The 22,717-nt window shown below is 48.7% G+C and overlaps 9 protein-coding genes across 9 annotated transcripts; all 9 read right to left on the bottom strand.

Moving 5' to 3' along the window:
- Nucleotides 1-300: 300 nt before the first annotated feature.
- On the bottom strand, nucleotides 301-1,528 carry N7519_001131 (D-alanine--D-alanine ligase family protein; the record flags this gene model as incomplete). The annotated part of the gene is made up of 3 exons (XM_057287909.1): nucleotides 301-435; nucleotides 500-1,093; nucleotides 1,160-1,528. The coding sequence occupies 3 exons, from the start codon at nucleotides 1,526-1,528 to the stop codon at nucleotides 301-303; spliced, it is 1,098 nt and encodes a 365-aa protein (XP_057153992.1).
- Nucleotides 1,529-2,139: 611 nt separating this feature from the next.
- N7519_001130 (uncharacterized protein) lies at nucleotides 2,140-4,124 on the bottom strand (the record flags this gene model as incomplete). Its single annotated transcript, XM_057287908.1, has 5 exons — nucleotides 2,140-3,016; nucleotides 3,064-3,075; nucleotides 3,159-3,186; nucleotides 3,663-3,915; nucleotides 3,972-4,124. 5 exons carry the CDS (start codon nucleotides 4,122-4,124, stop codon nucleotides 2,140-2,142), a joined length of 1,323 nt encoding a protein of 440 aa, XP_057153991.1.
- A 1,141-nt stretch (nucleotides 4,125-5,265) lies between these two features.
- On the bottom strand, nucleotides 5,266-5,952 carry N7519_001129 (uncharacterized protein; the record flags this gene model as incomplete). Its single annotated transcript, XM_057287907.1, has 1 exon — nucleotides 5,266-5,952. The coding sequence occupies one exon, from the start codon at nucleotides 5,950-5,952 to the stop codon at nucleotides 5,266-5,268; it is 687 nt and encodes a 228-aa protein (XP_057153990.1).
- A 1,623-nt stretch (nucleotides 5,953-7,575) lies between these two features.
- N7519_001128 (uncharacterized protein) lies at nucleotides 7,576-9,475 on the bottom strand (the record flags this gene model as incomplete). Its single annotated transcript, XM_057287906.1, has 2 exons — nucleotides 7,576-9,276; nucleotides 9,326-9,475. The coding sequence occupies 2 exons, from the start codon at nucleotides 9,473-9,475 to the stop codon at nucleotides 7,576-7,578; spliced, it is 1,851 nt and encodes a 616-aa protein (XP_057153989.1).
- A 981-nt stretch (nucleotides 9,476-10,456) lies between these two features.
- Nucleotides 10,457-12,669, bottom strand: N7519_001127 (uncharacterized protein; the record flags this gene model as incomplete). The annotated part of the gene is made up of 5 exons (XM_057287905.1): nucleotides 10,457-10,743; nucleotides 10,801-11,352; nucleotides 11,412-12,297; nucleotides 12,366-12,494; nucleotides 12,556-12,669. The coding sequence occupies 5 exons, from the start codon at nucleotides 12,667-12,669 to the stop codon at nucleotides 10,457-10,459; spliced, it is 1,968 nt and encodes a 655-aa protein (XP_057153988.1).
- A 2,573-nt stretch (nucleotides 12,670-15,242) lies between these two features.
- On the bottom strand, nucleotides 15,243-16,264 carry N7519_001126 (sulfotransferase family protein; the record flags this gene model as incomplete). Its single annotated transcript, XM_057287904.1, has 3 exons — nucleotides 15,243-15,681; nucleotides 15,752-16,028; nucleotides 16,120-16,264. 3 exons carry the CDS (start codon nucleotides 16,262-16,264, stop codon nucleotides 15,243-15,245), a joined length of 861 nt encoding a protein of 286 aa, XP_057153987.1.
- A 2,284-nt stretch (nucleotides 16,265-18,548) lies between these two features.
- N7519_001125 (AP-2 complex subunit sigma) lies at nucleotides 18,549-19,279 on the bottom strand (the record flags this gene model as incomplete). The annotated part of the gene is made up of 5 exons (XM_057287903.1): nucleotides 18,549-18,650; nucleotides 18,743-18,973; nucleotides 19,056-19,085; nucleotides 19,151-19,190; nucleotides 19,245-19,279. The coding sequence occupies 5 exons, from the start codon at nucleotides 19,277-19,279 to the stop codon at nucleotides 18,549-18,551; spliced, it is 438 nt and encodes a 145-aa protein (XP_057153986.1).
- Nucleotides 19,280-19,708: 429 nt separating this feature from the next.
- N7519_001124 (uncharacterized protein) lies at nucleotides 19,709-20,448 on the bottom strand (the record flags this gene model as incomplete). Its single annotated transcript, XM_057287902.1, has 2 exons — nucleotides 19,709-19,750; nucleotides 19,864-20,448. 2 exons carry the CDS (start codon nucleotides 20,446-20,448, stop codon nucleotides 19,709-19,711), a joined length of 627 nt encoding a protein of 208 aa, XP_057153985.1.
- An 849-nt stretch (nucleotides 20,449-21,297) lies between these two features.
- Nucleotides 21,298-22,705, bottom strand: N7519_001123 (IST1 family protein; the record flags this gene model as incomplete). The annotated part of the gene is made up of 2 exons (XM_057287901.1): nucleotides 22,678-22,705; nucleotides 21,298-22,482 (listed from the first exon to the last, which is right to left on the bottom strand). Exons 1-2 carry the CDS (start codon nucleotides 22,696-22,698, stop codon nucleotides 21,298-21,300), a joined length of 1,206 nt encoding a protein of 401 aa, XP_057153984.1. The 5' UTR covers nucleotides 22,699-22,705.
- Nucleotides 22,706-22,717: the final 12 nt, after the last annotated feature.

The following is a 22,717-nucleotide window of genomic DNA, read 5'->3' as shown; positions in this document are numbered from 1 at the left end:
TACGCTTGCCGTTGTGGAGGTGATTGTACATGACGGTAATGTGAGGTCTCTGGGTATCAATGAGCTGGAACGCCTTGGAGAAGGCACGAAGCTGTCAGTAAGGAATTATTGACACAGAATCTCCATTCGTGGCGAGATGCTGCACAGATATTCCACTGAATTTGAAGTGTCAACCAGGAAAATTGGAGAATATTAAGAAAGCCTTTTGAGCGTCTAGCTCTAACTATATAACCGAGTTGCCGTCCCAAATTGATGTTTTCATATCGAGTATGCTTTTGGCATTTGGTTTGCCTTTAAGCATTAGTTTTTATATTGCGTTCTTTGAAGGACACTTCCAATAATCTCAGATAAAAGTTCCTTGAACGACATGCCATTCATCTTCGCCGTCGCTGGTAATGGGGAATGACCTGGAAGAAGGCCAGAAATAGGATTCACCTACACCACCATGAAAGCATGAGTACCTTGAGTCAGATATAATGAGGATTATTGATATACTCACTTCTAACACGTTTGGGACGGAGCCTGGCTCGTCGGAATCAAAGCGAATGTCGACACGTCCAGCGTCACGGCAGTTGAGGACTTTCCAAGTTCGTAGGGCAACCTCACAGGTAGCTTTGATATGCGATTCGTCCATGTCGTGGGAATCATTATACAATAACGTCTTACTTCCGTTGCTTGATTTGCTCTCTCTGCTAGCAAAGTCCAGCGACCCATTGGACTGGTAACCGTTCGTGTTGCTGTGATCCGGGGACGCTTGCCAGATATGCTCTCTGATACCTACCACCCGGCTATGCGACCCCGTTCCCAGTATGCTCACTGTAAATTCCCGGCCCGACAAAAAGCGTTCCACAAGGATATCTTGGCCCGGAAATTTCTGAGATAATTCCCGTGCTGCCGGTTCCAATTCGGCCGGTTCTTTGACTTTGTTAAAGCCATCGATTCCTTTAGAGGATCCTTCAATGACCGGCTTGATAAATAGTGGATAAGGCGGCAGTGCTGCAGAACGTTCCAAAAAGTCCGCCACGTCGTCGTTCAGCATGGGGATCACGCGAAAAGGCGCATTAGGGATCATATGATGATCTAGGATAGTCTGCTTTTATCATATGCTTTTATCAGACAATCTGAATTGTGGAAGTTTGGATTTTTTTCCTCTTGATACCTTGGTGATTGATTTGTTCTGGCATATCGCCATTGTCGCAGCATCGCTGAATGTGTAAGGAACTTGATATGCTTCCAAGAGCGCCGGGACCTGCGACTCTCTCGCAGACCCATGAAACCCTTGCGCCATATTGAATACCAAATCCCAGCCCTTATCCTTTCCTGCGGCTAGTAGTTGGACCAGAGACTGAATTCCAGGTACCAGCGTTACATGGTGGCCCAGGTGCTCAAGTGTGGTCATGACAGCATCGATTTCACCAATGTGAGTGAGGGCCGCGCATTGCTCTTCTGAATAACCGACCTTGAGATAAGACGACCTCTGCTCGCAAACCAGAGCTATATTGAGGCAGGGAATACGCGGATCGTCCATCCTGCAACTGAAAGCCATTCGAATGCGCCCACGGCTGGAACAAATCGCTGCCTTCTGATTAAATTGATACCGATCGTTGCCAAAACCAATGTGAGAAATGGCGACTTGAATATTTTGAGCCGGGCATGCTTGTTTTTGAATTGTTCAGCCCGGAAATTATGTCAACGTCATGGCTCGCATTCCTGTCTTGAATCTCTCTTCAGAATGAATGCAGGGAAATTATGTATTGATGACGTGACGGTATGAAAAAGCGGCTTAACTTTCTGCCAAGAGAACATTGGTTAATGTTGGGTGCCTGAGGCACCAACTGTATGATAGTTACCTAGGACCCAGATAGTTTGCTCTCTCTCTCTCTCTCTCGTTCTCCTCTTCGTCTATCACAATACATACGCTGTTTTCTCTATTGATCTTACATTGTATCATGTTTCAATGATAATCGTTTCCCGAGGCTGATATTATGTGTGCTTTGCTGATTATTACACCAGGCGGGCTTCGGACACAGTTGGCTTTTCTTAGGTGCTGTTGGAATAACTAATTCGTTCCTAATTTTTGCCATGACTGATAGTGCTGCTCAAAGGCACTTGGATTCATCTTTTCACCCCGATTTCCTCTTATCTCAACAGTCCAAAAATGCTTGAAAAGTAACTATCGCAGCCAGATGTGTCCTCCATGCTACCTATCCATGCGACATGCTGATCCGGCCGACACAGTACGAGACAACCCGGACCTCCCTTATCAATGCCGTATCCTATGTAAGCTTGGTCCCTATCATCAGCGAATACCCTCCAATAGTCCCAACCCGTCACATCGTCGAACGGATGGAAGAGCTCCGGAAGGTCCAGCAGATTAACTGCGCTTCTGGGGCTTGACTGTATGAGAAGCAATTCAAGGATGGGGCCGCGTGATTTCAGAGTCCGTGTCCGTTGTAGGTTCATTAAGTGAGATGCTCTGCTGAAGGTGTCCGCAAAACGGGCCAGAGCTTTCATCCTCTCCGGTTGGCGTAGATCACCCGGAAACACAAGGAGCCTCCACGACCCGTCACTCGCAAGACGCTGCGCCAAGTGTATAGGTACCCCATCGCATTGATAGACGACTAGAAAAGAGCTTAAACGCATGCCCAGTTTGAGATTCCTTGCAAGATTTGTAGCACCGTCTTGCCCTCCCCGGGTGACCAAGATACTGTGAGGATACGTGACGTCGACCCCGGCCATAAATCCAGCATACTGCTCGCGGACCTCATAAATTCCGCTTGAGTTATCGTTCTCCTCTTCTTCGTATGCGTGCACAAGACGGGAATCCAGATCCATCAGCTGCTTGGCGACTGGACGCCGTTCAGTCTCATAAGTCTCCAGGATAGTGGGCTCCGCACCATTGGTGATAACGGCTCCCAGTTTCCATATTAGGTTGTATGAGTCTTGGATTGATATGTTCATTCCCTGCCCTCCTTTTGGAGAGTGAGTGTGGGCAGCATCTCCAACGATAAAAACACTATAAGGTAGTAAGTAGTTTGTCATCTCATGAAACATGCCACTTACCGTTCATGAGGTCTGTAATGTCTAACTAGGCGTCTGCCTATCTGTGATTCCATAGTCAGCACGAAGTTCGTGCAACTGGTCGTGTGCAGTCTTACTGGATAGATAGACCACCAATCGCAATGACTATACGTCAAATTGTATGGCTTCATTATCCTGTCGGCCATTTCTACCAAGTCCCGAGGGGAAGGGTTGTAGTTTTTCAGGGCTTCTTCTTTGTGCTCATCTCGAAGATGGATGTAAAATCGAACTAATCTGTTCTCTCTGGGTACTGTCATGATGCTTCCATGAGACCGAGAGTGTATTGAGCAGGCTCGACGGATATCAGCTAGAATACCCGGTCAATTAATGATTCTTCGCACAGAGTGGTTATACAAACGGAAGTCAGTTATTGGGATTATGTCTAGCACACCCCAGGTTGAAGCTTCTGATACTTCATCGGCGGGGACATGTAGATGGTTCCTAACCCAGCTGTGCGCGCCATCGCATGCAATCAGGTAGCGCGCATGTATGGTATCTTTCTCGTCCAGGCCATATAATTAGCCCAACATTTAGAGACCAGGGGGGCTCGTTGATAAGGAAGCCACACGAAGATTACATACCATGTTTCTCAACACCTCTCGCTCCCACAATGACCCGAAATTGTTGCATGTCATCATCATCGTCAGGGAGGAGATGTAATGATTCAGCCTCCTTGTGCCTCTCCACGTAAATGTTTTTACTACCCAGATAGTCAACAAATACTTGTTCCACAGCCCCTTGGTTGAGCATAATTTGTCCAAATCGCGAACTTTGCCCGGAGTCTGCTTCATATTTCTTGTGTCGCTCAATATTTCCCGTTCCGTTGTTTGTGATCTAAAGTCTCAGTTTTTCAGGTATAAAGGGCTAGTTGAATCATCCCTGGTACTTACCCAGTGAGCCATGTCGACGTCGTGGATACCTTGCCTCAAGATCGGGTCAACGATGCCGAAGCTTTCTAGTATCTCTAGAGTCCGGCTTTGTATCCCATCAGCATGACCAGTTTCGGTCCGGTTTCCCTTTTGGTCAATGATCCGAGTCGACATCTGGTATTGAGCTGCCCAACACGCAGCTGCGAGCCCTGCTGGCCCTGCTCCAACTATTAACAGATCAACATACGAGGCCGAGGAAGACATTCCCTCAAGTTGGACTTAGGAATATTATGACCTATAATGACGAGTAGTTGCAGAAGGCAACTTACATATATCCCAAGTAGCATGATCGTGAATTTACCCGAGTGCCCCAACCAGATGATGACGTCACATATCGATACGCACTATGAGGTTCGAGGCATTACCTTGGCATTTCGTTAATCCTGTTTGTCTATTATACAGGGCATACAGGGCTCCTAGCAGGAATTCGTCACATAAACACACATAGACTGCGACGTGCGCTTGAAAATCATCCAATATATGTCACGATGACACGAACATACGTTTTTCATCTATTCCAACCTTATCTCCTACACTTGTAGAAATGAACGAATAGACAGTGCATGAACAAGTCCAACCGTATTTCTAACATGATGTCCCATATGCTGTACTAATCAGGCTTCGATTTCCGGGAATCTACTTGTTCAGCGCAGTAGTGCTCAACAAAATGTACCCGCTGACATGAGTAGGCGCACCCTGAGTACATATGTACAGAGTGGGGTTATGAATTGGTAATCTGGCCATCAAGGTTGACATAGTGGTCTCTTTGGTAGAACGTGGTTTTCAACGTTCTCAACGTTCTCCCGATTAGATTAGTTAATGCGGTTTGTGCCAGATTCTTACCATTTACAGCGAGAAAGGCTCGTAATAGGAGGATAATTCGAGATCTTCGTAGTATAACTAGTACTCAGCGTAGAAGCTAGTATAATATTATATAGTATATCCGAGTGTTTTACAATCTCGGTATATTAACTTTTAAGAGACTAGCCCGCGTTATAGGTAACGCCGGCTAGAACGGGCTTAACGGCATGCTATTCCTCCATCCAAACACGTACACAGTCCAGCTCTGCCGGCGACAGGTTTAGAGGTACTGCTCGCGCCAGTTCTCGCCGGAGAGACGGGCTCGACGTCATGGCTAGGGAGATATCACGCCGCTCAGTGACTCCATTCCACCACCCGTTTAGCTGCTTCTATAACCCCATATACTGTTCGATGATAGTAATGTTGTGCTTTAACAATACATTCATCGTTCCTCTCATTCATCATTCATCTTACTAAAGAAAGGACTCGACACATAAAACGGCCGTTCCACAGGCCTCTCATCATGGTCAGTCTCTCCACCCGCCTTAGGGCCCAGTAGCGACTGCATTCGAGCCCGAAACACTTCATTCTGAGCCAACTTTCCAACAGGCTTCACTGTACCCCGTTCTCTATCCGCAAACTTTGCATCAGGCTGCCCTTCATACGTCGTCTCCGGACCATCTATCCATTTCTTCTTTCCCTGGAGACACTCATTTTTCATTTCCTCTGAACTTTTGTTGATCATACTCTTCCAGAATTCCCCTTCTCCAGGAGAAACAACACCAGCATGCTCAAGCATTCCAACAGCACCAGCAACCCAGTCCTGGCAATTTCCGACCCCAAACTCGGGGATGTTAGATTCATCATTCCCAAACGCAGAGATCAGGCTAGCAGCTTGTTGCGACTGCTCAGAAGAAAGAGAAGAGAGCTCGCAGCGACCTTTAAGAACAGGGTCTTCGAGCGGCTGTGTCCGTGGATCATAGATGAAGTCTTCGTCTGTGGGGTTGCGGATATGGTGCATTTCGCAAGTTGAGGAGCCGTGCTTGTAAATGGCGACTCCCATGTGGGAGGGGCCGTCGCCTAGTTTGGCGTCGCCGCGGCCGTAGATATTTATTGAAAGGCCGTGAGTGGGAGATTCCATGGCTGGCGCTGGTAGAGTAAAGGGACCTATACTATGTACATGTAGTTATCTAGTTGTCGGCGGTTATGAACCTTGGAAGCTATCAGTGTCCCCACACCGCTCCCGAGAGCGGTGTGTGGGGATGTTGATAACATAAATACCGCCCGTGTGTTGCTACTCCTAGCAATACCACTAGCTTATCGTCCACCCCAAGCTTATACTGGAGCACGAATGCTTCGCCATTTATCCACGATCGCTTAAGCTTCCACAACCGCTACGTCTATGATCCACTCCATCTCCTGTTCAGGTATTCGACCAGATAGAATAGGTGATAGAAATTTATGTTGACCATGCCAAATCCGCGGGGGCGAGTGAGTGGTCGGCCCATGAAGTAGATACAAGCTCCAATCTGGCTAGCTCAGGCATCGATCCTTTGATTTCTTGAAACCAGTCGTGCCAATTGTACGGAACGCAAAGCTGCAGTCGAGTCCACCCTCGACCTTCTAAGAGTCTTTCCCATGGTTTGAGGAACAGCCTCCCCTGTTCATGGGTGTAGAAAAGCTCTTGAGCCTCACAGGGCGGCATTTGAAGTAGCACACGTAGCCGGAGCAGGCCGCGGAAGCTCTTCTCAACCAACCTAAAGAACGCATAATGGGTTGCCATCCAGTCCTCCTCAGCTTGCCCCGGGTCCCAGAAGCCAACAACAAACGAGATGTCTATAGATGTTATAAGAGATGCACAACGCGGTGCCAAAATCCTTGACATCAGAAAAGGGGTGTCCATAGCCTCGCCCATCACAAAGACATTCGTCCCATAAAGAACTTCCAATGCTTCTTTATATCTGTATAATAATAGGTCAATGCTCTAACAGTGGAAGGATACCGACTTACCCAATTCGGCAACATCTCAGCCACTCCACGCCGCCAATTTTGGGCCTCGGGATGTGCATGTACCCCTCGCGGCCCGAGATTGAACAGATATCCTCAACAGGATCATCGATGAATCCATCAGAATGTTCACAAACAGCATGCCACCAGCGCCAGCGAGGCTCGCTGTGCGGTTCCGACGATGGCTTTCTCCAAAAATACCGAATATGCACTCGCCGATCGCCCATAAGCTCGAGGTATATCAGCCTCCTGATCTCAGCCGGGAGACGAAAGAGTGGACTTTGCTGTTGGGAGCTTTTCTGTCGAGCTCCCCGGCTGTATGGGCGCTGTTCTGGTTGGATCGGCAGCTTCCATCGATTGAATATATTGCCGTTAATCTCACAGGTGGAATCCCAGATTCCTATTGCGTTTGGGGAACATTCTTTCAGTGTAAACTTGGGCTCTTTCGGCGCTTTCTTTTTGTGCTTGAAAAGTTTGTTGAAAAAAATAGGGTGCCATGGCGGTGAAGTCTGGAGGAGCGTGAAGGGGAGCGTTGACTTTATATGTACCTGGATGTGGGTGGATGCCCCCCAGGCATAATCCGGTACGTTTGCAGTGACATGGAATATGGCTGAAACGCTTATACTCTCAGCGCTAACTACTGCCGCCGGTGTTCCGAGGTTGGCTTAGTATCTCCATGGGTATCAATTTAATTTTCTTCTTTTTTTGAAATAAATATTTTGTGAGTATTGTCGGAAACGGTGGACAATTCCCTTTATTAGTTCCACACAGTCCCGAACACCCTTTTAATCACGCTATACTCAACATAAAAAGGCGGAACAAATTTCTCCACCATGCGATCCCATGAGGCCCTCCAGGGTGGATTATGCAAAGCACGGTAGAACTCCCAATACTCCGGCCAAAATCCAGCTGAGCCCCAGTCCACTAGAACAACAGTGCCATCAGTCCGAACAATGATATTCCCTGGGTGTAAATCTCCATGTGTAAACACGATCTTGTGATTTTTGAGACCTCGGACCGTCTGGTACAGCATGTACTCGCTGTTGAAAAAGTTCGATTCGATGTCATGTTCACGTTCGAGCAGTTCCAAGGGCAGTCGATCTCGCAAAGCTTGTGCGATTCCTTCATCGAAACTTTCCTCGGATGAGTATGGTCCGTAGCTGTAGCTAGTGTAGTCGCCGTAGCCAGCCTCGAAGATGCCGTCTCGACAGGGTGATCCGTCAAGTCCACCGATGAGATCCCCTGGAATCTCCCGCATCTGGTTCACGTAGTCCCGTAATTGCTCCAGTATGCGATTTTGCTCAGCCTGCGAAACACGGTCCCAGTATTGTTCCAGTGGCTCGCCCGCTTCATATGACATTACGATGTATCCAACGCCGTCAAGGATATATGCACTGAGAAGCTTTGGTGTTGCTATGGTCGTACGGGTAGATGCCAAATGTAACGCTTCGGCTTCGGCCAAACGAATACCATGGCCGAATTTCACAACCATCTCCGAATCTGCGAAAACAAGACGCGCGCCCATTTTGCCGGGACAAAGGTCGTCTGCTGTCTGCAAGTCACCGGGGTCGAGTATGATAGAAGGAGGTCCAATGGTTTCTGAGTAAATTAAGCGTGTTTTTTGCTCCCCTGTTTCCAGGCCTTCTTCCAGGCCTTCAGGACTGGTGCAGCCGATATCCATAGCGGAAGCTGTAGTTTCCTTTTCCACCGAGGTCTTCTCTATATCAGCACTTGCTGCTGCGCTGGTCTCTGGCGTCTGGAGACTGGTGTTCTCCTTTGGATCCCTCGCAAGACAGTCACTATGGAGCAAACCACATCCCGCGAACGATTCCACAGTACCCCCATATCGAGGTGGAAGCTGGGAGCCAAGATATCGACTAAGGTCCTCTGGGTTCTTCAACAATACCGTGTTTCTCAAGAGAGCTTCATCGATATCGAGAGATGCGAGGTATTCATCCCGAGGGTTGATGATGTATGCCTTTCCCAGAATATTAGGATAGTGATGCCGAATGGATGTCACCAATTCCTCGAGGGCATTGCGAATCTTTCCCTGGGAGGACTGCTGTCCTTTCTTGATGTGCTGAATATCGCTCATCTTGAATTCAATCACACAGGAAGCCGAATAGTCATGTAGGTCAGAACTAGCGGCTGCTTGCATCAGAAGCATGGAGAGCTTTTCCATTACAGCAAGACCTAACTTCACCAACCCTTTAGACGTCGTCAGGCTTTCATATAATGGTGCGTATCCTTTAATCTTAATCTCATCAATGCTGACCCACAGCACATATTGGCCGTCATTCAATGTGATATGGCACAGGTCCAAGTCTGGAAGGATGGACTCTGCTTCAGCAAGGAAAGCCCTCGGGTCAAAGAAGGGTCTCCGGTCTAAAGTTTTCTCGAGTGAGGCGCTTGCCCTGGACACTTGAAGTGCTGGGATTGCGGAATGGCGTCTGAGAAACTATTGTTAAGTTAGTGACGAATGTCAGTGGTGCCAGTAGTCCGAATACCTTCTCCAAGATCACCTCCAGTACCTGCCACTCCGCGTGCTTCAAATCAACACCCCAGATCTCAGTGTTGCGGGACTTTTTCAAAATAGAAGGAAGAGCGTCCCGAAAATGACTATCCAAAGGACTTGATTCCTCCAATGAAACAGACATTGCCAACAAGGCGTGCTAAGAAGGACGAAAGGCTGTCAGTTAAACTGGTATCCAAAATTTTGATTGTAGGTCTATCAAAGGCTTAAATACCATGTAGGAAATGGAGTAAGTTACTACTTATTGCTTGTGGGAGAGGGCGTAGGCAGCAAGGCTTTATCTCGAGCCCAGTTGCCTAGCGATGTGTTGAGCCGCGTGCGCCTTTCAAGGTTGACCCGGGCGGAGCCCTAGAGGCTCTAGTGGGCTTAGTCACTTAAATATTGATGGATGGATATGATTGGTTTTACCTAGGTATCACAATGCTCTTGAGCGAGAAAAGCTGGCACCTCAGAGTACCGAAGACTATTGGAGCTAAAATGTTGGACGGGTTCCGCGGATATTGGCAATCGAATTCAGCGAGATGGCGGGTTTCGGATTCCAAAAACTACTGTCGATTCTAGAGGACAAGGACCTGCCGATGCCACCTTTGGAAAGGGAAAAATACGACAACCGGTTGGCCGTCTCAATCTGGACAAATTTGCGAGCCTCAGTGGCAGCAGTCAACGCAAGAGGTAACCGCCCGAAGGGATTTATCTCATTTTGAAACTTCATTGTTATTGTTGTTGTTGCTATCATTGTCCTTCCTGCTACTGCTTTTTCGTCTTGAAATTCCCGTCGTGTGATGTTTTGTTCGCTTGTTTTTGTTGATATTACCTTTCAAGTCGTCGGAGTCAAGTGTTTCTGCCAATGTTTATATACGATACAAACCAGAGCCATATATATATTTGATATATAAGTTTTACGGTTTACCCCAGAGTTATTGTCTTCTTGTAAATTGAAATAGATAATGACTGGAAAGAGCAAAAACGCGTCAGAACCCAGCTTCAAGAGCGATATGTATATGAGTTATACGTTATGTTAGCATGTATGTACAGCGCTGAGTACCTAGTGGTATAGATGCAAAGAAGAAGCAAAAAAGGAAAAAGAGTAAAGAATGAGGAGTCACTATTCGTTGCGCGAACGAGAGCGCCTGTGACTGTATAGACGCCGCTCACCGAGCGGGAGATAGGAAGTTGCTTCGTCCTCGCTGAACCATCGCCGCCAATTCCACCAGGGGAGATCGGTGGCCTGTAAGGGAGGGTGCTTCCGCTCAGCCATCTCATTCATCAACCCAGAGGACTCCTGATCCTCCGATTGATTTAACGAATGCCTGGTATAGTATCGATGTCCGAGGAAGGCTCCCGCGAAGAGCGGGATCACCACGAGGAGAACGGTGCCCCAGGCGAGTAGACCTGTGACATTGTCAGCTTTGCTTGATGGAATAGAAATTATCTTCTGGATATACTCACGGCCAATGTCCCACCCGTCCGAGTAATTCGGAGTACCGGAAGGACTGGGATAGCTCGAGGGATGTGTCCAAATATTGGAGCCCGGGTTGTTGGGGTCAATCCACGGCACGGTGTTGACACCTACTGGCGGAATGAAAGGGACGGCTGCCTCTTCACCGGGATATCCATATCCTTGTGCATCGAAACAGGTAGAGTCGGCGCAGAATTCGCTCAGCTCGGACGAGGGCACAAAGGTATACTTGGTCTCGGACTCTCCCAGCACAATGCCCTCGCGGTCCACCGCTTCGGCCTTAGCCCAAAGGTAGAAACTGGAGTTGGTGTATTCTGTCTCGAAGCCGGTTTTGGAAACCTCGTCCAGCAAGGTCCAAGGTCCGGTCATGTTCATCGCTCCCCAAAATCGCCATTTGTTGACGCGAGTTGCACCATTCCAACTGACATAGAAGCTGGTAGGGGATAATCGTTCCGCGCTTCGGGAGTATGTCCATAGAGCAGGTGAGTCTGTTGGTACACCGTCCCATTCGAACTTCATTGCGCGGTAGTTCATCACGGTGTCTTTAGCGAAAGAGCCCCAGAACAGTAGATTGCCCGCCTGGTCGTGCTCGGATACGAACGGGTTATTTCCCCATCCGATGAAGGCATTTCTGTTAGGGGAGCATTTGAAGGTTTCCCTGGCTGGAGCTCACTAGGTCGTGTTGGATTGGGACGTAATTGCGGATCTGAAGGGCCGTTTTTTTCCTCGTGGTCGATCATGATGATCATGCCCGCTGAATAGGTATGGGTCTTGTTGAAGCCGTTATAGCCATTGTTGTAAAGTGAGAGAAAGGTGTGCGTAGCATTCTCATACAACCACCGGGCGTCATGCTGTTGCGAGAAGCTGAAATTGATATTCCGGAAAGAGGGCTGCGCGCCGTGAAGCCTCCACATCACCGAGCCATCCGTACCGGAGATCTTGTAGACGGCCAAAGTATGCCGCGACGAAATCAGATAGTCACCGGCAGCATTCTTGTCGATGGAGTTGATATGGAAGTAATCCCAAGGCTCATGCACGTTCAATCCCGTTCCAGAAGTGTCCGTATGAGCCGGCCATGTATAGCTCGACGATGGATCAACATGATCGAGAGACCGCCATTCAAACAGGACCTTGTTGGTTTCCACCTCCACCTCCTGGAAAACACTCTCCATAATCCACCCTACCCCAGTTTTGACGTTCCACGGTGTCATGTCGAATTGCCGTTGCTGGTAGATGGTCATGAGAGCGGTTTTGCCATCGTTGATGGGACGAAATTCGTGCATGTCGCTCGAGGCCATTCCTCCACCCGGCTGAACTGATCGCACGACTCGGTAGTTTTTATCCATGATGATACCATGCCCGCGACAGTATCCTTTTTGCTGGTTGCCCTGGAAGAAACATAGGTGATCCGCGCCCTTATACTTACACACGTGGAGGCCATGGGCGTTGCCTGGCCCCGAAATACCCCAGCCGCTCCATACTAATTCCTAGTGACCGCATAACGAGTTAGTTTCCCATCGTGGACGAATCTCAACCCCGCAAGATAAAGACCTACCCCTGTGTTGTCGTAAATGTATGGGCCGGGGTTCTGTAGTTCGTATGGTGTGATGAAGATGTAGCCCGGGCTGAGCTTGTCTGGATTGGACTTTTCGACATTGAAGACGGGCGGGTATATGTCGGGTCTCTATCTCGCGATAATAATTTCAGTCAAAGAGCACACTTAGGGGTAAATCAATTTCACTGACCGATTTGTAGAAAGAGGTATCCTCTCCAAGTGCGCTATCAATAGCGCATAAGCAGAGAATACCAAGAAAGAAGAGCGGCCCAGTCCTCAAAGAGGAAGATATGGAGGCGCCCATGGATCCTTTAACACCACTCCCGACGTGAGATACAAAAAGAAATACAATGGGTAGAGCCAAATAGAAAGGAGATCATGCAAAAGATGTATATAAGAGAGATTATATTGAAGATAAAACATGTAGAAGTGTAGAAAAAAAGACAAAGAGAAGACGCAAGACCAAAGATGGCAAAGAGACACAAGGTGAACCAACAGTGTACGAATCCCTCTCCACCTGTCAATGCATACTTTTTGCAGATATAGTGGGGTATCAATTACGCCGATCGTCTATATCCATTGGCTAACAGCCATATAAAGCTTGAAACAGATGTTTAGTCAAGCGTAATTCGACCAACACCCGTCTAGTGCCAAGATGCCCAGTCTTACTAAAATTTGTGTTGTTTAAGTTGTGGGGAGTGTTCGGCAATTGGTTACTCGCGCAAAATCGTGGTAAAATGATCATCATTCCCCCCTCATTAGCATGATCTTCTCCAAAGATTTCGATCGTCTAATTATTGCTGCGGAAAACCTTGTTGTTTGCTTCTTCTCCCCCCCCTAATACCTGTAATCCAGATAATGTGACGGTACGGGTATTTCTCAAGGGCCACGTCATGGCCGCAAGACTAAGGTGATGTGGCTGGCGCTAACTAGTCTCGAATACCATGACTCCGAGATACTGTTTCGTATGCTCGTCTTCAATTCTTGTCGAGGTTCGGGATGAGCCTGACACTTCAACCATGTAACACCTGGGCATGTCTCGGATACGGGACCATGGATAAACACTCTGTTACCTGCCGGGCACTAGCCAAAATCAGGTGGGCAGCTGTTGGAATCCCGCGTACAATGTTGTAGACTTATCCTGTTCGGGAGGTGCAACCACCGGATCGGGCTTCCAAGGTTCCCGCACCGATAAAGCTAAAAGCTAAAAGCCACGTGCATGTGGCTGAGAAGAAATCGTTGCTTACAGTGAATTGGAAGTGTGGATTGGGTAAGGTATAGCGGTGGCGTATGGTGCGTCGTCAGAGCATACGCGGGCTATGTTGGTACACGTGCATTAGATTTGAACCTACAAGTTCGTCATTATGGACGTTTAGTATCCATAATTTAGAGGTAAACACCGGACAAGGATATGGATACTGTCGTACCACAGCCAAGACATGTCGATTGATCATTTGAGTTCTTGACTTTCTGTGCAGCGTTTCAAGTGAATAGGAGCCGTATGAGATTCTCCTGGTGCCATGCTAGACGCTATAAACCATTCAACACTTGAAGCCACGGCGGGTAGATAAGATATTAGATAAAGTGGGATCTTATACTGCTCTCGACGCATAAGACTGAAAGAGGACCTATCGGTGTCCATGACCACAGCTGAGATACCTCTCTCATGCGGCAAACGCGGCGCAATCCCCAGAACCACCAGTTCATACCCGAATAGCCCCGAAGCTCAAAGCTCACAAGTGTCGCCGAACCACTCAATCCCAAGATAATCACTCGACGAAATGAACCGAACACAACTGCAGGTGTCGTTAGTCCACGTACGCCAACCCGAAGCCTAGGCCTATATTGCGTATTTCTGTCAAAGCTCTGAATCCTCGATTTAAGCCTCTAAGAGAATCCCGCTCCGGAGCCCAGAATTAAAGAAGTGATCTAAACGAACAGAGAAAAGCAGTATCAGTTATTCCGATATTCATTACAGCGTTATAACATACGTAACAATAACAAGTAACTTACTGTATCGCGGGTCCACGTAATCAATGTGGGTCCATTTCCCCATCGACCGCCAAGCCACTAACCAAGGAATATCCACCGGCATCTCTCCAATAAAGTGTGGCTGGTACCTTTCCTCTCGGTTCTTGGTTTCGTACGAGTACGAGAGTGGAGAGGGCTTGAGACCGGGTGTGGACGGTGTGGACAGCGGATTTAGAAGGTGTCAATAGCTAGTGTTTATTTACCTGCCGAAGCTGCTATATGTACATGTACAACTGAGGCAATATGAGTGAATTCCTGTTCTTGTGTATGTTGTATGCTGCAAACCTCAGAATCAATTGTTCATTCGTATACATTTTGCAGCCTTCAGTTGGCTTGTTTGATAAATTGCTCTACTCCATGTGCGCCTTGCATTGACCGTGATCCTTCGAAAAAGTCGGCGGTAAGGCTGTTCGTAGCCAAGGTTAGGCGCCCCTTGCCTCTAGGCACCTGGCAATGCATGATGATGACAGAGCCTCGGGGAAGCGGGTCCGCTGTGGTGTGTATCCCTCATTTGAAAGCTGGGGATGGTTTGATGTGCACGCACAGCACACTTGCATAAGGAATGATGGTAAAAAATAGAAGAAATAGTATGTACTGTTATATTACCGGATTTTGTTCTCCAAGACGCCTCTCATTAAACCAATTATGAGAAACTGGAGATGAAAAACAAGGGATCGAGATGATAGATGCAGTGGTTTGTTCCAAGGATAACAGCAAAAAGCAACAACGACCACCGGGTCCGGCGACATACTAGATGCGCCTGCGCACGCTAGCAGCCAGCAAAAGTGAGATATGGGGAATATGAAGAAAAGGAAAAAAGATGTCTAAGGTGCAAGGGCGAGAATTTTAGCGAGGAGAGAAACGCTTGAAAGCCAGAGTGGCAGCGAAGCCAGCGGCAAGCAGCGAACCACCAATAGTGACGGCCTGGAGGGCAGCATTCATCATCTGGTGACGGTTGCGGGTGCTGCAGCGCTTGTAGAAGTCGGCCATGTCGTTGCCGCGGGGGAAAGGGGTATCAGGGATCTCCTCCTCGAGGAACTCGCAGAGCGGGCCCCAGCCGTCGTTGATGTTATATTCGAGCAGACGCTCAGGGGGAACCAAGCTGCGGACCTCGGCGACGTGGTCCTCGTAGACTTGCTTGCCCTTGCCGGGGAAGTCGCCGCGGAAGAATGTCTCGAAGAACTTGTTCAGCATGGGGTAGTACATGCCAGCGGCCCAGCTGAAGTTCGACACGAACTTGTGCTCTGGGTCTGACACTCGCCAGTAAACGGTCTTCATGACGGATCTGGTGGTTTGTTAGTATTGTAGTTCTTTAGACCAGAAATACAGATCTGTAAGGTGTGGCTGTGACTTACGCGTGCCATGGGTCGACATCACGGGTGGTCAGAATGACCTTTGCATTGGGGTAGGCCTCGATCAGCTCCTTTGCGAAGGCACAGGCAGGCCAGTCACAGACGGCCTGGCAGTCACCCAGAAGCTGGTCCCATTCCTTGCGGCCGAACTCGCCGATTCCGTTGTACTTGGCGTTCAGAGCATCGTGCCACATCAGGCAATCCGGCGGGTTCTCAACACTTGCGCACATCATGTGGTAGCACTTGCCATAGCCCAGACGCTCAAAGGCCTTGCGGAGAGCTGTCAACTAATAGTTAGTTTATATGTTCCTCCTTCCTATCAGACCTGGTATATACACCAAGTCCAATGCAACACAGAACATCATACTCACAGGCAGTTCCAGTACGACCAACGCCCAGAGCAAGGACCTTCATAGGCACTGTGCGGTGGCACTTTCGGCGGTCAATGTTTGTGTCATTGGTGAAGATGTCGGTCACGGGCTGGGGAGCCAGATTATCGGAGAGCATGAGAGACATGGTGGGATGTTTATGAGCTCAATTGTAATTCGATACGGTTGAAACTTTTATAGAGAGAAAAGAGGTGTAGATGGTATAAACGAAAGGAAGTAATAGAGCTGGATAAAGAAAGGACAAGACTTATGGAAAAAGTCTAGAAGGGGGGTTTTTAAGAGATCGATATGGAGATAAGGGGAAGAGTAAATGAATAAATACCAAAAATGCAAAAATTAAAAAAAAGAAAGATCAGCTAAAAAAGAGTCCAGACTTGGTACTGAACTGATCTCCAAGGGAGATAACAAATTGAAGCGAGTGGGCATCCGGTCAGTACCAATGACGAGGCCCGAGCCACTTTTTCCAGAGAGAACTATGTCTCCCAGTGGCAATGTTTCCATTATGTATTCTTGGCTTTTGGCCCTTCATTCCTGAAGTGGATTGTGTATAAAAAGTACCTGTATGTTGTACACTTTAAAAGACAACGGAAGACAACGGGATACGTACCTTGAAAAGTCATTGTATAATGTATACATATTGTACAATGCACGGCGCGTAGAGAGACGTCACAGGCTGACGCACAGGGATGTCAAGGATTGTCAGGGGGGAGCGTTTTGTGGAGTTGTGTATGGTATTGTCTGTATGGTATGGTTTGTATGGTATCGTGTCCATTGAAATGTTGGTAAATGGAAAATTACCGCGGAGTAATTATTCCAAGGTTGTCTGCCGCGCCAAGGCCGATCCACGTACACTTCGAAATTCGAAATATTCTTTGATCAGTCTTTTCGGCAAAACTGACGATCCATGCAATGTCGGTCATTGGTGGGGCTTTAAATGGGAACGCGTACACCTTCAACTTGTGGAGAGTATTTCCGAATGTGAAGGCCCGTGCTGGTTTGAATACACCACATACAACAGACATTGTAGGCTCGTCACTATTGTAGACTCATCTACTATGTATGAGCCTGCAATGTCGTGTTGTACGGAGCATTCCATACTCCGTATATCATCTCCTATCCACACAGAACAGCTCGAATTGTGTCTGCCAAGCGTGGCCCACAATGTTCCAAGCAGATCATCTCGCTGTTCCGCCCAGGGGAATATCGTTCCGGGTACGAGAATCCGGCGCGCCCGCTCCATCAGATTGATTGAATTTGGCTCGTTCGAGACTGCAGTGGCGAGCTCCACATGTCAAGCCTAGTCTAATTTCCTCTCAACGCCGCGGAAAGTATGTAACAGTTTCAGCCAGTCGGTCACGATGGGGCCCTTCTCCTGGATCGTCCGCCCATGCTGCCTATCACGGGGAAGACACTCTGCCCGATTTGACACGGACCTTAAAGCAGTCGTCACCCAGGTATCGATCAGGGGAAGTTGGCGTTGGGCATGTCAGAAACGAAGTTTCGCATGGTTTTCATCGACAGGGAACGGGGTAATGTCTGAGGATTTCCGCAATTCTGCTGTCACGAATCAGTATTGTCACGGTTGAACTGATCGTCCCGTTGTTGCTGAGATATTTTCCATTCGGGGAAAGTATACTCGGACGGGGTCGAATCAGGTATTCGTCACGTGTGCAACAAATCTGAGCAGATTTCTGTGAGGCTGTGTAGACAGTACGGTTATCATAGTCTATGATGAATGGAATTGTTCCAGAGATTCCACGTGATATAACCTGGAACGTGCATGGCCAGTCGAATGTAGTAAAAGCAAAGGAAAACAAGGAGACTGTCTCACCAAAGCAGACCCTTTTTAAGGGTCAACAGCGACACAGCTCCTTAAATGTGCTGTGCCAAGACCCTTAGACCAACGCTCGCCATCGAGGCTATGATCACCTCACCAAGCCATGACCAATTGGGGAGCCCCTCTATACGATGGAAACAGGGCTGAACATTGCAATCTAACCTGAGCTTAAAGCTCCTTGGTCTATCGAGCCAAGATTGCGCATTCCGTCTCCGCCAGGCATCCACCGACGGCAGTGATTTCGGCAATCAGTGACAACACAGCTATACCCCGAACCGTGACCCGAGCGGTTTTCCATGGGGACGCTGGCGGAAAGAGAATACGAGCGAAATGCTTGGCAGCAAACAGATTGAGGTACCCTTAAGTGGTGGCATGAACTGTACCGATGATTTGATATCTCCAGAATAATCCTCCCTAATATGAACATGAACAGCACTAATATTGTCTGAAAGCCACCGATACACCTGAAACTCCATGCAAATGACTGTTTTTTTGATCTGATTTGTCCAATGCAGTCGGGTCCGTAATCGGCAACGGCCCCGTATAGTTTCCCGAATCCGAGTATCGTTCACTTCTATTCCAACTTGTCCAGGTGTTCCAATCGCGTGAGAACGACCTGCTTGCTTGTCTCTTGAATCTCGCCTGCGAGAAAGACTTCGTCCAGGATTGCGTAGACCTATAAATCCGGCGCACGTGGTCAGTATCATAGCTCATGCAACGTTCATGTCGAATAGCGCACTCATCGCTAGCCTAGCGACTTGCACGCACCTTGTAGAAATTGAAGACCAAATCCAGCTCGCACACATTGCCAAAGAATTGGTCCAGCACTTCGACAAAGAAATGGATAGCCTCGAGATAGGCTAACTCGTTGTCATTCGCATCGACGCAGACGCAAAAGAACAAACCAGCATATCTTCGGTAGACGACCTTGGTACTCCGACGGAACTCAACAAAGTTGGACTGGTATTTCTGATCTCGGGGGGCGACGAGGCGATGAACCTAGACGGTTGTCGGTGGTTAGTGGGATGGGAACCTCGGAGCAAGTGCGGGTGCGGGTGCGGGTGGTATTGTTTGGACAAACCTCGCCTTTCAGTTTGACTTTCTCTTCATCCTATAAGCCGGTGTCAGCTGAAAGTTCCAATTATGTATTGGCAAACAGGTTCTGGCAACACTCACACTGTACGGTGAGTACCATTTCGCCAGGCGCGTTTTCCCCCTATACCGTCATCAGCGTTGAAATCGAAATTGACCGGGGCGGACATCCACTCACTGGCGATTCTGAACCAGGATAAATGAGAGGACCATTGCGATAGAAAGCCAGGATGTTACCTGGTCAGCATTTATGAAACCACTCGGGGGGAGTGTTGCGACAAGCTTTGGATGGTCTCCGCTGCTCCCGTTATCGAAGCTCCCCTCCCATATTGCCCGAACTCACCGCCCAGATCGGTTTCTATAGAAAATGGAGATGAAATAGAAGCGCATATTGGAGAATTATAGCTAATTATTCTACTGAATCCTCAAGCAATTCCGTTTCCATGAGACATTTAATACATCAACTGAACTAGTATAACAGTATTTTCCAAAACATAGAGTATCAACAGACATAAAGCGTAGAATTCGTTAAAGACCCCCATCACAGTCCGGTGTAACACATGTAACGAGGCAACGAGTGACACTGCGTGACGGAATAAATCGGGCTGGTTTGCCATGTTTCATAGCGCCTAGCCACAGCCCTCACCCCGAGCTCATCCGATTCCAAAACCTCGTCAGGCGACTCTAGAAATACCCCATTAGCAACCATGTAGATATAACAGTGAGATTGAGAGGAAGTCCGCAAAACAAGAAACAAAGCAAGTAAACCAGAAAATAAAAAGGAAGAAACCACATACCGTATAGCTCTGAGGACTAGGAGGCTCTGTATTTCTATCCCCCTTCTGGCTCTGCACCTGACTCTGGCGCCGAGTCTGGCTCTCATCCACAGAGTCCTCCTCAGACTCGTAATCCTCCTCGTCCTCAGAGTCAGGATACCACCGTTCAGGATCCCCATTGTAGACAAGATACCAGCCGATCTTCTCACCGGGGGCTAGTCGATCGCGCAATTCCTCCAGCGCCGCCGTCTGGTCATCCGTCAACCCAGAGCCCTGTTCCACGCAATCCTCGATATTCGCTCCGCCGCCACCACTCCCATCCTCCGGAATCTCCAGAACCCGCGTTGAAACATACGCATAGTCCTGGCTGACGGTGCCACTCGTCTCGTCGGCGGGGTCATACTGCTCGATAAACGACAGCTCCGGTAGCCGGTTCACGAGGTCCGCTTGTGTTTTGTGGAAGGATTCTGCAATGAGCTCGGTCGTCAGCGGTTGCTGGATGTATTCCGCTGCTGCTTCTTCGAGATTGTGGAGTACGATGTATACGCGGATCCCCGTGAACCCGGCGCGGGGCCAGCGGAAGCCGTGGAGCATATAGACCGGCATAGTATTTGGGCCTTTTCTTTGGGGCCGTTTTCGGGGTCTCGGGAGGGTTGTCGCACTGTCTAGCGACCGCTAGCTGGGGAGTACGGTCGGTTTTGCAGGGGATTCGGAGGTCATATTAAGTCTGTGTCATGGCTGTGGTTTTTCGGGGCGGGTGTATCGAATCGATGCGATTGGGTTTTGCGGGTCCCCGTGCGTAGCTCCAACGGGCAACGGGGGTTTCGATCTGTACTGCTTTAATGCAAATGTTGCTTTAATGTCTCAAATATTGAATAGAATTCGATATTGGGGCAATATATCATTAGCCTGTTTCATTTAATTTAGGTGATACATAACTGAAAACCCACAGGTCTGGAGAAAGGTGTGCCTTGCTTCTATCACGTGGTAGATTATTAGTTCGTTGGCTTTATAGATTGGCTACCTGGGTACTATATAGGCTGTTCTTTATTGTCCCTAATTATTATGTTGACCTAGATCTTCTTTGACATATAATATGTTGAGAAACTGCTAATTCCAATGTAACATCATCTCAGATTTGTTTGTCTTCAACGTTGGAAGTACGGACTCTCCACCTTCGGAGTTCTGCGATGAATATGACCTGTCATTTTTGGGGAACCACCTGGTCTAATTTAAAATCTGGTATTTCACGGATAGCCAGTCAACTGAAATTAACATGAATCGTTTAAAATGAGGAGATGTGATGCATTATGCGGGGCTAGAAATAAGACATTCGACCTAGCGAAGCTCTGTCCAAGGCATAGGAAATGAAACCAACATGAAAACTGGCTAATGGCTAAATCAAAGGCGCTGAGGGCTGAATTCTGGTAGATATTGGGGTACTGGGCCTCTCAATCATGGTCTCCTCTTCAAATCCGCAAATCTTCGCGTCAGTTCATCCAGCTCCGGTATCCCATTGTTATTACTCTTGCTCTTGGAGCCAGCATCCTCCTTTGAAACAGCAGCGGCTTTCCCCTCAGTGCCGGGAAGCTTGACTCTGGGGTGTGGATTGTCCGTTCTGGGGGCCGGCGGCGCAACACTAACAGGACTTCGCCCCGCAGCGAGTCCACGTGGAGGCGTGGCTTTGGTCAATTCACTGGTCTCCGAGGCACGCCTTGCTTCAGAGAGGTCCGGCGTTGAGGCCGAGTCTCCTTGCTGCTTGCCAGGAGTTTGCGGTAATTGGGGTTCCTCTTCGTCACCGCTACCATCACCGCGATTGTCCTCAAATTCTTGCGGCGCATTTCCCAGCTCTTGTTCGGCTCCATGCCACTCAACGCCGTAAGCTTTCGCAATCTCTCGCAGGTAACTCTCAACAAGTTCGTGTCCCGGAGGACGCACACGCAAGCCCTTGACAAGCCGATCAGGAACCTTGACAGAGTCGACCTTATTATCTTGCGCCAAAGTCATAAACTCCTTGCCGTATCGCTCGCCCAGCATAGTGCGAAGCATAGTGAATTCGCGCACCTCGTGCGGGAAACGATGCCACGCGTAGAAGACCACAGTAGCAGCCTCATCGAGTGCAGTATCCATGTAGGGGTTATCGTCATCCGCAAGCCCATCACCAGAGTCCTCCGCACTACCAGATGCCGTTGTCGGCGAAGGCCGCTCAGCCTCCTTCTTTTGCGCTCCTCCTCCCAGCCAAGAGAACCCGAATCGCGAGCCTGTGCTTTCCCCAGCACCCCCAGCACCCTTGACGCCTGCGGTGGTTGATACCGTAGCACCAGCTTGTTCTTGGGTGCGCTTCTTGAGCAATTCCTTGGCGCGAAGTCTCGCGCGGGTCCCTTGGTCGCTGAAGGCCATCTGATCCAACACGTTTGCGCGCGCAAGCAGCAGCTCACAGTAGAGCTCGACCATCTCCATTACCTCTACTGCAATATCGGTTGCAATGACATTTTCGACTCGAATGCGCGCTGATGCATCGCGGCCTTCGCTGAGGAGCTGGGAGAGTTCGCGGCGTTGGACGACTGAGGAGCCTGTGTCTTTCTTTTGTAGGAGGCGGAGACGGGGGATAAGCAAGCGGAGGGTGGAAACTAGCCTGGTCTTTGATTCCATGTTAGTTATTTGGTTTGTATATCAGGCGCGCATGGGAGTTGCAGGGCAGGCAGGCGTTATGTAGACAGTGCGGGGTAGCCTTGTGAGCTCTAGGTAGTGAGATCTAGGGGAAGTGCCCCGATCATGGAATGCGTATGCGAAAGAAGAAAGGAAAAAAAAAGGGAATAGACCGTGAGGCCTTACCGTTTGAACCGAGGGAGGCATTTTGGCGTGATGAGTTGTT

This window comes from Penicillium mononematosum (genome assembly GCF_028829835.1).
Source record: "Penicillium mononematosum strain IBT 11891 chromosome Unknown utg000001l:1.0-4488741.0:1.0-4491989.0, whole genome shotgun sequence".
Classification (NCBI taxonomy): domain Eukaryota; kingdom Fungi; phylum Ascomycota; class Eurotiomycetes; order Eurotiales; family Aspergillaceae; genus Penicillium; species Penicillium mononematosum.
This window is presented reverse-complemented; position numbering and strand designations above follow the sequence as displayed.